The sequence below is a fragment of the Olea europaea genome, chromosome 13 (assembly GCF_002742605.1).
Source record: "Olea europaea var. sylvestris chromosome 13, O_europaea_v1, whole genome shotgun sequence".
NCBI lineage: Eukaryota > Viridiplantae > Streptophyta > Magnoliopsida > Lamiales > Oleaceae > Olea > Olea europaea.
The window spans coordinates 19,840,543-19,856,129 of NC_036249.1; the positions used below are offsets into that span (position 1 = coordinate 19,840,543).

At 36.5% G+C, this 15,587-nt stretch overlaps 2 protein-coding genes and 1 pseudogene across 2 annotated transcripts; 1 reads left to right on the plus strand and 2 right to left on the minus strand.

Annotated features, from left to right (window-relative positions):
* Positions 1-322: 322 nt before the first annotated feature.
* Positions 323-2,734, minus strand: LOC111408522. The gene is made up of 2 exons (XM_023038270.1): positions 2,480-2,734; positions 323-544 (listed from the first exon to the last, which is right to left on the minus strand). Exons 1-2 carry the CDS (start codon positions 2,732-2,734, stop codon positions 323-325), a joined length of 477 nt encoding a protein of 158 aa, XP_022894038.1.
* A 3,309-nt stretch (positions 2,735-6,043) lies between these two features.
* Positions 6,044-8,217, minus strand: LOC111408523. The gene is made up of 3 exons (XM_023038271.1): positions 7,607-8,217; positions 7,240-7,522; positions 6,044-6,088 (listed from the first exon to the last, which is right to left on the minus strand). The coding sequence occupies exons 1-3, from the start codon at positions 8,215-8,217 to the stop codon at positions 6,044-6,046; spliced, it is 939 nt and encodes a 312-aa protein (XP_022894039.1).
* Positions 8,218-10,257: 2,040 nt separating this feature from the next.
* On the plus strand, positions 10,258-11,555 carry LOC111408524 (annotated as a pseudogene).
* Positions 11,556-15,587: the final 4,032 nt, after the last annotated feature.

Below are 15,587 nucleotides of genomic sequence, written 5' to 3' on the forward strand. Positions count from 1 at the left end.
GTGATATACAAAAAGAATTATGCATTGATGATAGATCAACGATCTATTTATGAAATAAGAGTATAGTTTTTCATGGATTAAATGTTATTATTGTCCCTTCATTGAAAGAGTTTTGCTATCAGGAAATATTGAAAAATATATTTGTTCTTATATCTAAAGATGATAAGCGATTGATTCACGATAATAATTTATGTTATGGTGTAGAAAATGTTCTCTAAGTGGAATGATAAAATATGGATTATGTTGTAGATTGATAAAGAGATATGATTAAATCATGATATATGGTTGGTTATATTGGAATTGACATTTAGGGATTGTGGCATTAAAAAAGGAGCCGAACTTGAAACTGTGTATTTATTATCGTTAGGCGATAAAATGAAAAGTTAAAAATAGCACATATATTAGGATGATATTTAAGGTATCGGTTCAACATGTATTCCATATGTTCGAGGGTTAGTAAATGGACGTCAGATTTAACTAATGCTATAAGGTCATCAGTGGAGTTGGTTGAAAATCTTACATATGAAGATAAATCAATTTGGATCTTGGATAGGAAATGAATAGATTTTGTGCAGAAAGTCAATTCCGCTAGTTAAAGTTTGTTGGATAAATCACCAAAAAAAAAAAAAAAAAAAAAAAAAAAAGAGGCATCATGGAGCAAGTATTCAAATATATGCTCTATATCTTTGTGTTCGAATCCTAGTTGATCGAATTTCGAGGACGAAATTCTTTGAAGGAGGTAAGATTGTTATAACCCACTCAATCATAGTCAAAGTCAAGAAAATTATTTACTCAAAGTCCAAAAAATCAATTGGTCAAAGTCAATATCAAATAGGGATTTAAATGAAATAAATTATTTTATTGGGGTTTAATTTATTATGAAAAATAGTTAAAGGTTTAAAATGGATAAAACTTAATTTTAGGGATCTATTTATATATTATTGGAAGTAAAGGACTAGATATTATATTAAATTGAAGAATAAGGACTTCCTATGCAAAATGGGTTGTGGAATACATGTGGCAAGTAATTAACCCATTGCCATTTTCATATGATATATACAGGTAGAGAGATAAGGCTGGAGATAGACAGAAGCAAGAAAAATTGAGAAAGAGAGAAGGAAGAGGAGAAAAGGAAAGAAAGAAAAAAGGAGAAGAGTTGTGGGGAATAATGATGTTATCAACTCATATTTTTTCGACTATAATTATATGATGTTATCTTGCGAGTTATTTAATGATATGAACTCGTTTTTCGATAAAAATGTAAAATAGAAAGAGTATATTTATTTTTGAAATTCTCCATTCACTAAGCTATCAACTCATATATTTTTCCACGATTTTTCCTGCAGGTAGCAATTGATTCTTTTTAGCTGGAAGAGCCTAATGATTTTGGAATGAGAGCCACACGGCATGTTGAATATTATAACTCATATTGATGAGGCATGAAGTAAATATTTTGGGCCCATCGCATTATATTTTATATGAGCACTTGATTTTGTTGCATTTTTTGAAATAACTCATAATCAGCCTTAGTGATAGATTTGACATCTAGTTAGCATCTATCATCGGCGCACGTCACGTTTCGAGTCCACTAGGGTGATTCGAGATGGGTTGTGTCAAGGACCTCGTTTAAGAAGGCATTTTGAACATCAAGTTGTTGGAGGGGCCAGCTATAGGAAATAGCAAGGGTAAGGATTAGGGATGGAAATTTGAACCGTTAAAATCAAAAACCGTGGTTAACTTAACCAAATAGGGCGAAAAAATCGAACTGATGGTGCAATGGGACGGATATGGTATTTGATTTAATGAATCGGTTTGTGACAGTGCGGTTATGGTATTTATACTGTCGAACCTAAACCGAGCCGATTATCCGCTTAAAAAAAACCATTCTTTTATTAGGGATGACAATCTTTAGTGAGGAGGAAATTGATGAAGAGGTACATTTTTTTTATTTAAATCTTGGTTAAAACCATTCTAGATTAGGTAGTATCATTGTATTCTCTACTTATATTTTTTATTTACTATATAGGAATCAATTTTGAGTACTGGCCTATCCTAGTAAGAGTTGTGGGGAATAATGAAGATTGAATATGAGTTAAGGTTGAAACTTTTGAATTATTGAGCATGAATCAAGTAACTACAATGCACAAGAATCAAGAATGAAGGAAAAATTTAGTATTGTTATATTTATAATATTGTTTGTTAAATTTGTATTTTGTAATTGGAATTTGGGATAATGTTTGCATTTTCGTTTGGAATATTGTGTTTCTGTTTTCATTAACTCTCTTTTCATAAATTGTTTTATATCAATTTGACGGATGGACCTATAAAAAATAATTTATTTTCGTGGTTATTAACCGAACTGAATCGAGCCGAGCCAAGCCAGGCCGAGATACGAACCGAAATGAACCGATTTACGTGGTTATGGTGTGGTTATGGTATGACAAAAAATTTGACGGTTCGGTGATGGTTTTGGCCTAACCGAACCATTGCCATCCCTAATAAGGATTGTGCGAATCATAGCTGGTTTGACCATTGGACAAAATATTTCATCAAAGTCAAGATATTCCATTTGATTGAACCCCTTGGCCACAAGACTTGCTTTGTAACGATCAATGGACTCATTTGATTTGTGTTTTACTTTAAAGACCCATTTGCAACCTACAATGTTCATAGGAGAGGTTGGAACTAGTGTCCATGTGTTATTACGCATGAGAGCATCATACTCATCATCCATAGCTGACTTCCAATGAGGATATCAAGAAGCAACTGTAAAGCTAGTAGGTTTGTAATTCAAGGGACTGGATAATATAGCAGATAGTGCCTGAGATAAAGGGTGAGGACTATGTTGAGAGTAGAGGAAGGAAAAGGAGCCAAACTTTTTTGGAGGGTTTGGGAAGTCGGGGGAGAAGGAGAGAGAAGCATGGGCTAGTTTTTGGAAGGAGAGATCTGGGCTAGTGTCATTATGTGGAGGGGTAAGCTGGGGAATTGAGCTAATATAAGGTGAAAGTGGGTCCAAAGTAAGGTTCTAGGAAGGAGAGTGTATACGTTACTCAGGGAAGGGGGCCCAAAGAAGATGAGGACCCATGCACGGAAGAGGAAAGTTTACAAGAAGTATCAATTGGGATCAATAATGGAGAAGAATTGGTCTAAATTTCTAATGGGTCAATGGCTGGGGAATGAATATCATGAGGGCCAATTAAATTTGCACTCGATGCATTAGGAAAGTTGGGATCGGTGGGCATATAAGTTGCATCGGGAAGTGAATGTGTAGCATATGGAAAGGTTGTTTCATCAAAAGAAACATTTTGTGAAATATAGACTCAGTTGCTAGTCAACTCAAGGCATCTATATCCCTTGTGGTGAGTTGCGTATCTAAGAAATACACAGGTGTGGATTTAAATGCAAGTTTATGTTTCTTACATGGTACTAAATGAAGAAAACAAGTGCATTTGAAACTCCTAAGGATAGTATAATCTGGAACCCAAGAGAAACACTGTTCAAATGGAGACTTGGATCCCAGAAGAGGTATCGACAATCGATTAATCAAGAATACTGCGATAGAGAAGGTCTTTACCCAAAATTTGAACAGAAGATGAGATTGGGCTAAGAGACAAAGGCCCATACTCATAATGGGGTGATTTTTTTTTCCACCACTCCATTTTGCTGAGGAGTGTGTGGGCAAGCAATTTGGTAAGAAATCCTATGATCACAAAAAAATGAGAGAAAAATATTCTTCGTAAATTCACCTCTACCGTCAATTTGAATTTGTTTAATAGTGGACGTAAACCGATTTTTGACCATTTTATTAAACATAACGAAGGTGGAGAGAGCCTCTGATTTTTGTCCCAATGGATAAGTGAATCGGGTATGATCATCAACAATGGATAAATAGTAATGAAATTCTTGGTGTGATGCAATATGCGAGGGACCCCATAAATCAAGGTGTAATAAATCCAATGGATATTGTGCATGGAAATTACGATAGTTAAAAGGATGTTGATAGGATTTGCCCAATGGACACATATGATAGTTTTTAAAAGATTTAATTGCTCCATGAACAATAAATTGCATGTATGCAACAAAATATTAAAGATAGATTGTGCAAGGTGGCCAAGGCAAGTATGCCAGACATGTGGAGTCATGCGAGCACCATAGAAAGCCATTTGATTGGTGTCGGGAGGAGATGGTTGAATATGATAGAGTCCATCAGAGCTATTCCTAGTGAGAATGATAGTCCCTATCCCGTTGTCCTTTACACGAAATCCATTACTATCAAATTCAAGAAAACAGGCGTTATCACGAAAAAGACGTCGAATGGAAATTAATTTTTTTTAATGGCAGGAACACATAAAACCTCATTAAGATTTAATAATTTTTGGGATCTAGTTAATATTGTATTCCCAATTTAGTTCATTTTTGTTACAAACAACTATAGTGTTTATACCTGTATAAGGGCAATAATCTGAAATACCATATGGATTGGGAGTTATATGGTGGGTTGCCTCGGAATCAAAGCACTAAGTGGAGTTTTGGGCAGCTGTGGGTGAGGAAGTATGTTGGGCCACAAATGCCTGAGGCCCATGGTTTGGACAATAACGAGCAATGTGGCCCATTTTGTCACACCTAAAGCAAATTGGATTCTTGCGTGAAGAAGTAGCCACCAATGTGGGAAGGAGAGGAGGGAATCCGTCGGAGAGAGATGGTGACAGCTGATCGTAAGGAGGGTGACTATGATTCCTGTCGATGGATAGTAACTAAAAGGAGGGAATCGATGTCCACAACCATAGGTGACTCTGCCCCTTTTACCACCATGATGAGAGAAAGTATTCTAATTCTGAGAGCCTCCGATTAGCAACCATGGCAACTCCAGAAGTAGTGGTAAGATTGAGTCTTTTCTGTAAGTGCTCCTCTTTCAAAACTAAATAATAAAATTGGTCAAATTCTAGATCGGGGTACATATGGAGTGTTGTTACTAAATTTCTAAACTTGAGTCCAAGTCCGTTAGCAGTGTAGGTGATGAGTTCATCCTCATTCATAGAACCACCAGCCTACTTTAATGAATCTAAGAGTGATTTTACTCGATTGAGAGAGTCAGATATTGGGCTATTATTATCCCATTTAAGTGTTCGAATTTCATCCTGGAGGAGTGGCACGTGGCTGCCCACTAGTGGTGAGAGACGTTTAGCTAATAGGCTCCATGCCTGAGATGCAGTAGAACATGGGATGAGGAGTGTTTTGGTGGAAGGTGAGGATGTTGCCTTGATCCAACTCAAAACTAATTTGTCTCAAGCAAAATCCAGGTGGACAGTTCCATCTGCCATCACTTTGGGTGGATCCACAGTATTTTTTTTATAATTCTCCAAGTACATGAATGTCCAGAATGTCTATAACTTGAGATTTTCAACTGAGATAATTATTCTTATCTACGAGAACTGGAAATTGGGATGAGATATTGTAGGTGTTGGCTAAGGAGGTGGTGAATTGGGACATTTTTGTGATCAACTTTGTCAAGTCTAAAGTGCTAGACTTCCCTGACTTTGGTGTCTGTGCCATTGAAAGGAGGTGAGAAAGTGGATCGAAAAATGCTCGGTGTTCGCCTGTTATTGCTCTGATACCATGAAGGAAAAGATAAATTCCATTATATTTTCATTGACGATGGTTTCCCGTACTTATACATCAAGCTTAGGACTATTTATAGAAATAATGTATAAGGCAAAATTATATTCTGTCCATAATCGTATCGTGTCTCTATAATACATATAATTGATTTGTCCAAATATAGCTGCTGTCCATATAATTCCCATAAATGATTTGTCCAAATATAGCTGTGGCTTAATCAATGTTAGTCTCTTTAGTTTGGTGGCTAGGATTGAGGATTAATTCTTTGTGCCTTGTTTTTTATTGTCATGTTCTTTTCAAGCATACTTTCTAAAAGAAGATGTCATCCTTGGTTGACCTAGTTTTCAAATGGTTTCAAACTGCATAGATTGCTAGATTTTGAAAGGTTTTATTTTGTAGAAAATTGGCTCATGACATTGGGAACTTAATTCACTAGAGATATTTGTGCAATTATGCGAACTGCCATCATCTATAGATAGAAGAAACATGAGTTTTACTAACCCAAAGATTGGTCGCTAAAGTCCAATATCAGTAAAAGCCAATACCTAACTAGAAAATATTGGTCGATAGCTGATCACGGCCAAAAGCCAACTAGAAAAGGTTTCATCAACTAGAATATAAGTTAGTCAGAAAACACAGAGACTTTTACTTAAGAAAATTATATTGGTCGGTAAAGATTCAACTTTTTTATGATCATATTTTGTGTCAGGAAAAGTAAAACAGAAGTCGCAATACCACTTGTCAAGAAGTCGTGAGTGATGGTGGTAAACATTGACCGATAGTTGTTGTTGGTCGAGAAAAATTTCCATTTATGGACCAATTAAAATTTGGATACGTTGTGCAGTTGACATTTTCAGACTTTGATTTTAGTTGGCAAATGTGATTTTTAAAAATTTATTTTTTGAACCTATGCTGTAATCAAAATTCTAAAAGAAATTGAAAACTCAACTCAGAACTATACTAAGCCCCTCTTTGTGCCATATTTTAGGCTGATTTTAATGAAAAATTCGACCGTTTCAACTGTGATGGTGGGCCCCTGTATAGTACACTTATCAGATGTTGCAGCAGTCAAGAAGCATAAAATTTCTGATTTTGTCCATTCCACATGAAAGTGTTAGCAAATTGTGGAAAGTCACAGAAGTGAGCAAAGAATAGTCAAAAGGCTGCATTATGAAGACAGTCACAGAAATGGGCAAAGAATAGTAAAAAATTTCAGCCATATTTTTGCATTATTAAACACAATGAAGACAGATACAACCACTTCCAAGATTTTTAGGCGACCATTTTAATTGCTTAGATGTTTGCAAACAAAAAAAATAAAAACTCAAAATAACAAAGACGTCCCCCCTTGAACCGAACACAACGTAAATTAAAAAAAAAAAAAAAAGATGTCAATAGGCAGACAGTCCCTACAATTATTGTGAATGGAAAAAAAAATACGAAGTGTTGAAGTACCTTCAAACCAATTTTCACGTTCAACATAAGTACATACACATAACACACGGATAGAACTCTTGCAACGGTGACGACAACATTGAGTCAAAGTGTTGAAGTACCTTCAAACCAATTTTCACGTGTTGCACGTGAGGTCCCTAAATGCGATCGTCACGATTGTTGTGCCATGTAATTGCGAAGTCTATCCCACTCATTCCATTGTATCTCCGGTGCATTTACTTCGACCTGAATTTCATCCTCAACATTAGGTAACTCCACCTTGGCAACGTTATCATCCGTTTCTGCTCTTGCGAACGCCTCGTCCACAACTCCCAAATGACGCAGAAAATTGTGAATGGCCATAGTAGCTAAGACAACTGCAACTTGTGTTGGGAATGAGTAACTAGGCATACGATCAAGGATTTTTGATCTTTGCTTCAACACACCAAATGCACGTTTAATGACATTCCTGCACGAAGAGTGCCTGAAGTTGAACTTCTCACGACCATTTCAAAACCTACAACGCTGACCTGTTTGTTTGTCGTGAAACTACTGAAAGTGATATAGTATGTCTGAACCTTTGTACGGGGCCATATACCCCGGTTGATGAGCAAAATCGGAATCCACCAAATAATACTTTCCCGTTGCTAGCTGGGGAAATTCTATCTCCGGGCTGTAGATAGCGCGAGCTAGAATCCGTGCATCATGCGTGTTCCTGGTATAACCAGCAAGTACGAATGTGAAACATAAATTGAAATCACATGCGGCCAACACATCTTGGGTTGGTATTCCTTTTCGACCAATAAAGTTCACCCATTTGTGACGCGGGAGCACGGCTCGCACATGTGTTTCGTTAATAGCCCCAATACAATCCTGAAATAGTGGATGCTTGTTCGGGTCCGGCTTGTGTGGCTCGACACCGTCATTGTAGTCATGCGCCGATCGTATAATACGTTCAGATAGCAAAACGATGACACATAGCACCTCTTTGAAGAATTGACAGACGGTTTGCAAAGAGTAATTGAAAATCGTTGTCACCTGCCGATATCCCTTCCCATGTGCAAGTATGCACAGGAACATACCAACTTTCTTGTAGATATCTACCTGCGGGCTACTTGTTAAACCATATTCGTCTCGCAGCAAATGTGCAAAGTGGCACAACATTGGTGGGTACATTCAAAACTCCTGGTAGCACATCTTTCCATTTTCGCTCATAGCCTACATCATGAACATGTGCCCATTTCTGGAGAACGGGAATCGTCGCACCCAATTTCGCTGTGTGCGATAATAGATTCGAGCATCGGTCCCTGCAACGGCTGAAAATGTAACCCAAGTTGTCACGTCATTCGCAAGATGGTCGAACAACTCATCCTCTTCTTCTACGTCGGATCCTGGTTGTAGCACGCAATCAAAGCTCAGATCACCCATAGCATACTACCAATCCAGGAACACGTTATCGTAATAAGGTTCTTGGGCACCCATTGGGGGACATTCATTTATATAGGGGAATGCAAAAGCTAAGTTTGCCTCGTTGTAGCAAGTGGGTTAATTGATTGGGAGAATGAAAACAAAAAAGACAAAGGTTGCATGATTGGAGACATGTTATACAGCAAAAATGGGCTACAAGATTCCCTGAAAAATGAGTACATATATAGGACATGCTATTCAACACGAGTAAAATACGCAACATGATACAAGTTGTAAAAAAATACAATGAATAATCCTATTTATACTAACATTCCCTAAACCTAATTAAAATTGGAATTAAACTCCTAAACTATTGTAGAAACGTAACTAGACTCCTAAGAATAAATCCTATTAACTTGATCAAGGTTTGAGAGTAATGGGTTTCTCCTTTAGTATTCTTCAATTCTCCTTTAATTTAACTTGATCAACGTTGAGAGTAATGGGTTTTACCTACTTGGCACAATTACTCCCAGTTTGTTTGGCTTCCTCTACCTTCATGAAATCTTGGTCTTTGAGCTTATTACCTCCATCATATTGAACACCATGATTCGACCATGCATTCATATGGTTTTATTGGCCCAAATTATTGCCAATTTCTCGCCCGAACCCGCCTTCCACAATCAACCAAAGCACATCACAACAGTAAGCAACACTTATTGACAATAGTAGTTACATAACATTAGTACAAACACAAGTGTGCTACCCATCCATTTATGAGCAGGTAAAAGTACAGGAAAAATTAAATGTTCGGGTATACCATTACAGTACTACATAAGTACGTAGCAAACAGTGAACTCCTAGTGGAGTGATTTGCCACGCTCATTGAACTGCTATTCAATCCATTCGAACTTTTCATCCGCATCTCTCATGACAGATAACATATCCCGATAGCGCTTCTATACCAGGAGTGTATAGGCATAGAAATACAGAGGGGTGCGACGCTGTAGCCTTCCTGCCATGAGCAACTCCTTGATACATGCGGCCCCAATGTTCTCGTTATCATGTATGATGATATTGAGCTTCGCGGCCACTTCATCGACTGCAATGGTCGCTCATTCCAAGAAAAATGAGAGATCACGGGCCAAAATTTTCTTGTGCTTCCCCTTCCGTCCTTTTGTGGACGATTGTCATTTCTCACCACTTCGAGCACTCGAAGTGTTCATACTTGCTGGACCAGTTCCACCGTCTCCCTCATCGCTAGAATCGCTGCCCTCTCCATCAACGGGAATGTCATCCAAGTGGTCCCCTGCTGCACTATTCTCAAATACAGCTAAGCCCGTTCTAGACCACAGGCTCGGGGTCGTTGCATACTTGTCATCGTCGTAGCTTTCACCAAATAGCATGTGATAGCGAATGAAATCTCGCTCACATTTTTGTCCTTGAAATCCTTGTAGTCTTTGTTCTCCTGCAGTAATGAATGCAAAAAAAAAAAAAAAATTGCATGAAAATTGAAATATGCTATAGACAAACATATCCTGGTAGGAAAGAAACTCAGCAAAAATCAGATTAATGGACTCAAGAATTTCATGCTTCTGCGACAAATTTTAATCAACCAACTTACAGGGATTTTCTTTCACATTCAATCTACCATTCAAGAGGATATTACATAGTGATGGTTTTATAAAATAAAGAACTCATCACTCAACCGAGAAACAACCAGAAGAAAGTCACAGGAAGTTTCAGAGAGTGTCTACAAAGACTTTTCTCTCTCAATCTCACTTTCTCTCTCAACAGAAAATGCTTCTCTCTTGCTCACATTCTATTCTTAGCCCTCTTTGTCTTATTTATAGCCATAGATCAAGAGATATACAAGAAGTGTATATATATATATACACACACATCAGTTATAACGACTACCAGATTACATGTAACAGTTTCATTGATTCTAACTAATTGTAACCCGCTTAATTGATTGCCTAACTGTAGTGTTTAACCAACCGAATGCAAGAATCAATTAGTTACAACATGGTATTCAGGGACCGAATTTATCAATCTAAAAGAATCTGATAAACCTGTATTAGAATTGATCAAAGAGACTACAAGTGGACTAGGGGTGGATTACTGTTATGAGTGCACTGGAGTTCCAGAGCTGCTAAATGAAGCAACTGAGGGATCCAAAGTGGTAAAATTCCTCAAATCTTCCCGTTAATTTCAGTATTAGTAATGGCTTTTCCTATTGATCATAACATAAGACTAATTTCTTTTTAACAGTGTCATATAAACAGGGACTTAGGACAATAGTTTTCATTGGTCCAGGACTTCATTTAAGTGGGGAGCTCAAATACATTCAGCTCTTGTGAGGTAGGACAATTAAGATGCCCATTTATGGTGGAGTAAGACCTCAAACAGACCTCCTTAAAATAGTTGAGAAATGCATAAATAAGGTATGAATCCATTTTGTGTTTCACGATGAAATCTAGAAGCTTTATTGATTGAATCACCTCGTTTAAAAAGTTAAGTTGTTGAAAAAAGAAAACACACCATCGTTGCTTCCCAAAAATATTTGATTATGCCTTCTTATATATGGATTGAAAAAAAAATGTTGTTTGAACAGGAAATTCAGCTGGATAAACTATTGACCCATGAAGTTTCACTCGAAGAAATTAACAAGGCATGGGAGTATCTGAAGCATCCTAGCTGTGTTAAAGTTGTTATCAAATATTAGAGCGAATCAAAGTACATAAGCGGAGAAATAACAAAAGCCGAAATCAGAACCTTGTTTGCGTTTCACATGGCATGCAAGATTAACAACTTCAGTTTAATTTTTGGCAACAACATGGTATGTGCATGCTCAAATAAACAACAGCAAACTACCCTATAGTTGTAGGGCATATCGATTTGTGTCTGGGTTGTAGGTTGTCGTGATTAATGGAAACGTTACAAACGCTGCAAATTCAAAATCGGCGCCTTACCCTGATTTTTCGCATCCACCACTCCTCAGATGTTACAATGTGACCCGTTGGCGGATCGTACTTGACCCGCTGCAGGATAAGAGTTTGCGGAGGCATTTTTGGTCACGACGCATTGTACCCTAGTGGTTGCGGAGTTGTTGTTTTATCCAATTGTGGCCGGACGACGAATTGAATAATGCAACCACATGCTCCCAGCCTTGTTTCATGAAACACCTGCCATGGCGATGGACTTCAGCAATGGCAGTTTCACAAGCTGCTATGAACGTCATCTGTTCTGCCGGCTTCTACCTCACGTTTCTTCTTAATTCTAAGCCCTTGTTTGCAAGAACTTGTGCATCGGAAGATTCTTACTATGGGTTGGAGCCCATCTACAAAGAGGGAGCGCCAAGTGGTCGGAAAAAAGCAAAAGTAAAATATAAACCGTAAATGGTGTGCTTAGCCATCGACTTACCTCACTAGAGTGTGGATCCATGAGGTTTGTCGTCGATTTCAACCAGAGGCAGCAGGGATGCCGACGTTGGACTACTGACTTTTTGCCGATCGAAAAGACTTTGTGCAGACTGGGAACATGAACGCACGCCCAGACGAAAATGAATCCCAGATGGTACCTTGTATTCTTGCTCCGTTGTCGGTTGATGGTCGCTTCCCGGTGACCTTTGCGATAATCACGCAAATGAATGGAAGGTCTTCTACAGAAGGCGTTGCTGGAGACGAAAATGGGACTTTAGTCACTTGAGAGAGTCTGGAGACGGAGTGTTTTGGGAAAGCAGTAGAAGGGCAAAGGAGGAAATAATATATATTTCTACCATGTGACTCTTTAATGGGTGTTAGAGAGCCGCAGGACCAAACGGTCCAATTTTTCATTAAAATGAGCCAAAAATATGGCACAAACAGGGGCTAAACATACAAATTGCAATGCTCATACACAATGCACTCGCAAGAAATATTCGATAATCCTTTTTATTGTTACATGTTTTTCTATCAAATGTAGTTCTGCTTTTACTCTTATCATTCCCAACCAGCCTGCCATATAAATGTGCGTCTATTGAATGTTCTCGTGAACAAACTGCAGAAAAAACCATTACATGTCAGGTATTTCAATGACTATAGAATTCGAATTATATTAATTAGTGAAACAAAAAAGATATTGGATTAAAGAAGTATAGTAACATGTATGCCGACGCTTATTCTTACATGCATGGGCAATACATCATGTTCAACAACTTATAGACATTCGGATAAAATTGTGTATATAAATAAGATGTTTACAAAGGCCAAAACATATAGAAAGAAAATACATGTACGGGTGAAAAGAGATAAATTTCTTTGTGTTCCCCAAAGACAGATGCAAAGAAACTGTCTACTTTCGAGGTATAAGTATCTGATACTAAAAGCTATGTAATTTGAGGTTATCATTCTAGAATGGAGACATGGCAATGGAGTACATGGATAAATGAAAAGAGAATATATACTTGGTGCTCCCCAAGGATAGAGATTCAAAGAAATTGCAGTTAAGTTTAAGCCTTGAGTTTGAGCCATCATGCATAGATAACTTGAAATTCTTTCAGAAACTGAATATAAGGGTACATTTTCTGATTTGTTTGGCTAAACTTGATGTCGTATCATCCTATGTAATTACTTGTGCTAAACTAACTTTCATGATGGCATAACAATTGAAGTCACCATGAAAAATTACATAGGTGGTAAAGAAAATTAACCCACTATGTCATGGCCATTGGATTGACAGACATACTTACATGAGTTGGTATTAAGTTCTATCATCAATCTCTTTTGATTTATATTACAATTTAATGTTGATTTATAACATGATTGGATTTTATATGACAATATAGTGTTTGATTCGTAGAGACAAATGAGCTCTTTATTGGCTATTCCTCTTATATCCTAAAATGATTATTTGTACAAATATTGCATTTCTTTGTATTATTTTGTTGTTGTAGAGTCCCTTACTTTAAGAAAACAAACATAATCTATTAATTAAATAACCAGCAAATTAGAAAATAATAATAATATATTATTACACAATTTGGTAATATGAATTATTTATACAAAATATATGGATTTAATCACATTATTACAGAGGTAGTAAGTTACAATTTAAAAATTATAAACTATGTAACAGAATAAATAAAAATGTAAGCTACATTTATTATAAAGAAATTATATAAAGTGTAATTTGACAAAAAAAATATTACACATAATTGCCATATTTTTCTTTAAGCGCTAATATATGTTGCATTTTTGCCGTATTTAACAATAACCAAAATTTTTCAAATCAGCCCCCTATTTTATCCCTATTTGTGTAATTTGGACAAATAGAAAGCCTTTGTTTTAGGCCCAACACTGCAGGCCCAGCAAAAGATTTCAACCTTTGATTTTGGTTATGATGTACTATTTGATAATGAGGATATTTCTACTAGTTCTGATATTATCCAAATGTACTATTTAATAACAAGGACATTTGGATTCTTGCTTCTTTTCATCTTCCAAATTTGAAAATCTTCCATTCTGGTCTTTTCTATCCTGAAAAAGCTTCTCTCTAGTAGCCCACTACTAGAGGATTTAAACTTTAAAGGGAACAGTAACAAGTGATTTTATATTCAATCTTTCATGTCCGCTTTTGAAAAGATTGAAGATAGTGTTATGAGGTCCTCATAATGAGGATGAAAGTATGTGCAATGTAAAATAATAATCAATGCACCAAACATAGAACATCTAGAGCTAATGGATATGAATATGCTGTGGAGAATTTGACATCAATAGCTGAAGTAAAAATTGATATGAGATGGGCGTCTATTGACGAAATTTTTGTTAATAGAACAATATTTAGGCTTTTCAGGGCGATTGACACCTTAAAATCTTTATCATTGAGCGACATTTTTATATCTGTAAGTTTCTTTATGTTTCCTATATATGTTCAGTATCTGTTCTATCATGCAGTATCTAATTAGCAAACAATATTTCTGCGTTACACTGTATTTTTGTTCTCATTTTTATCTTTTTTCCTTTAAAAAGTGATGCTTCCTTGGGACAATTTTCATTACCGTTCTCTTTATCTATTGAGGTACTTAACTACTGTCCCTACTTTCTACAATATGAACCATCTGGAGCTATTTGGAAAATGTTACAGTCATCAGAGTAGGATATCTTGCCTCCTTAATGTTTGCCCAGATCTAGAAGTTCTCATATTACATAAGGTAGAGTGGTAATGAGCTGTATTAGTTAGTTTGTCCTTGAAAATCTTCTGAACTTTTTTAATATTTCTTAAAATGTGTCTTTTTCTTGTGTTTGGCGAGATTTCAGTATTATGATAACAGCCTCCCTCCTTGGAGACATAAGAATAGTGCCTGAATGCTTGTTGTCACGCATTGAAGTTAGCTTGATGGATTTGAGGGGAACAAAGAAGATCTCGAAATGGTGAAGTATTTTTGGCTAATGCTCGGGTTTTGAAGAAATTAACAATTAAATCAAATATGGATTTTAACATTTGCAAACGGTTGCTGGAGCTTCTGATGAATTCACTAACCTGTAAAACTCATCTTTGTTGAGTTTATAGGCATTGTTGTTTGGGGTCCTTGTGATGTTCCTTTCTTTGAAGTTGTGAATGGATATTACTTGTATTTTCAGAGCAACAGTGCATTAATTGAAGTTGTTCCGCGAAATCCTTCATTGCTGAGTTTATAGGTTTTGTTCTGTATTGTCCGCATACATAGTTTTCTAGTACATAATGTGCATTAATGTGCTTCTTTTTGGGAAATGTTCCTTGACACGATAAATGTCACAGTGATAAATCTTAACTGTCGATTATTACTTAAATTTTTTGGCTACTATAATAATTGATTGGTTATGCAACAATTTCTTCACTCATCTAAAGTAGGATAATTTAGAAGGTGACATCCAATAACTTCTAATTCTTAGCAAATAAATGAACGATACATTATCAAATCTGATTTTACCCCAAACTAATGATAGGTTGTTGGTTGTGAATACAACTCTGAAATGTTAAGTCATTTTTCCTCTTATTATAGAGGGAAATGAATTTAACCAAATGAATATCTTTTGGATAATGTCTAAAATTGTTGTACAGCCCCATACTCCCCCCCCCCCCCCCAAAAAAAAAAAAAAAAACACTGA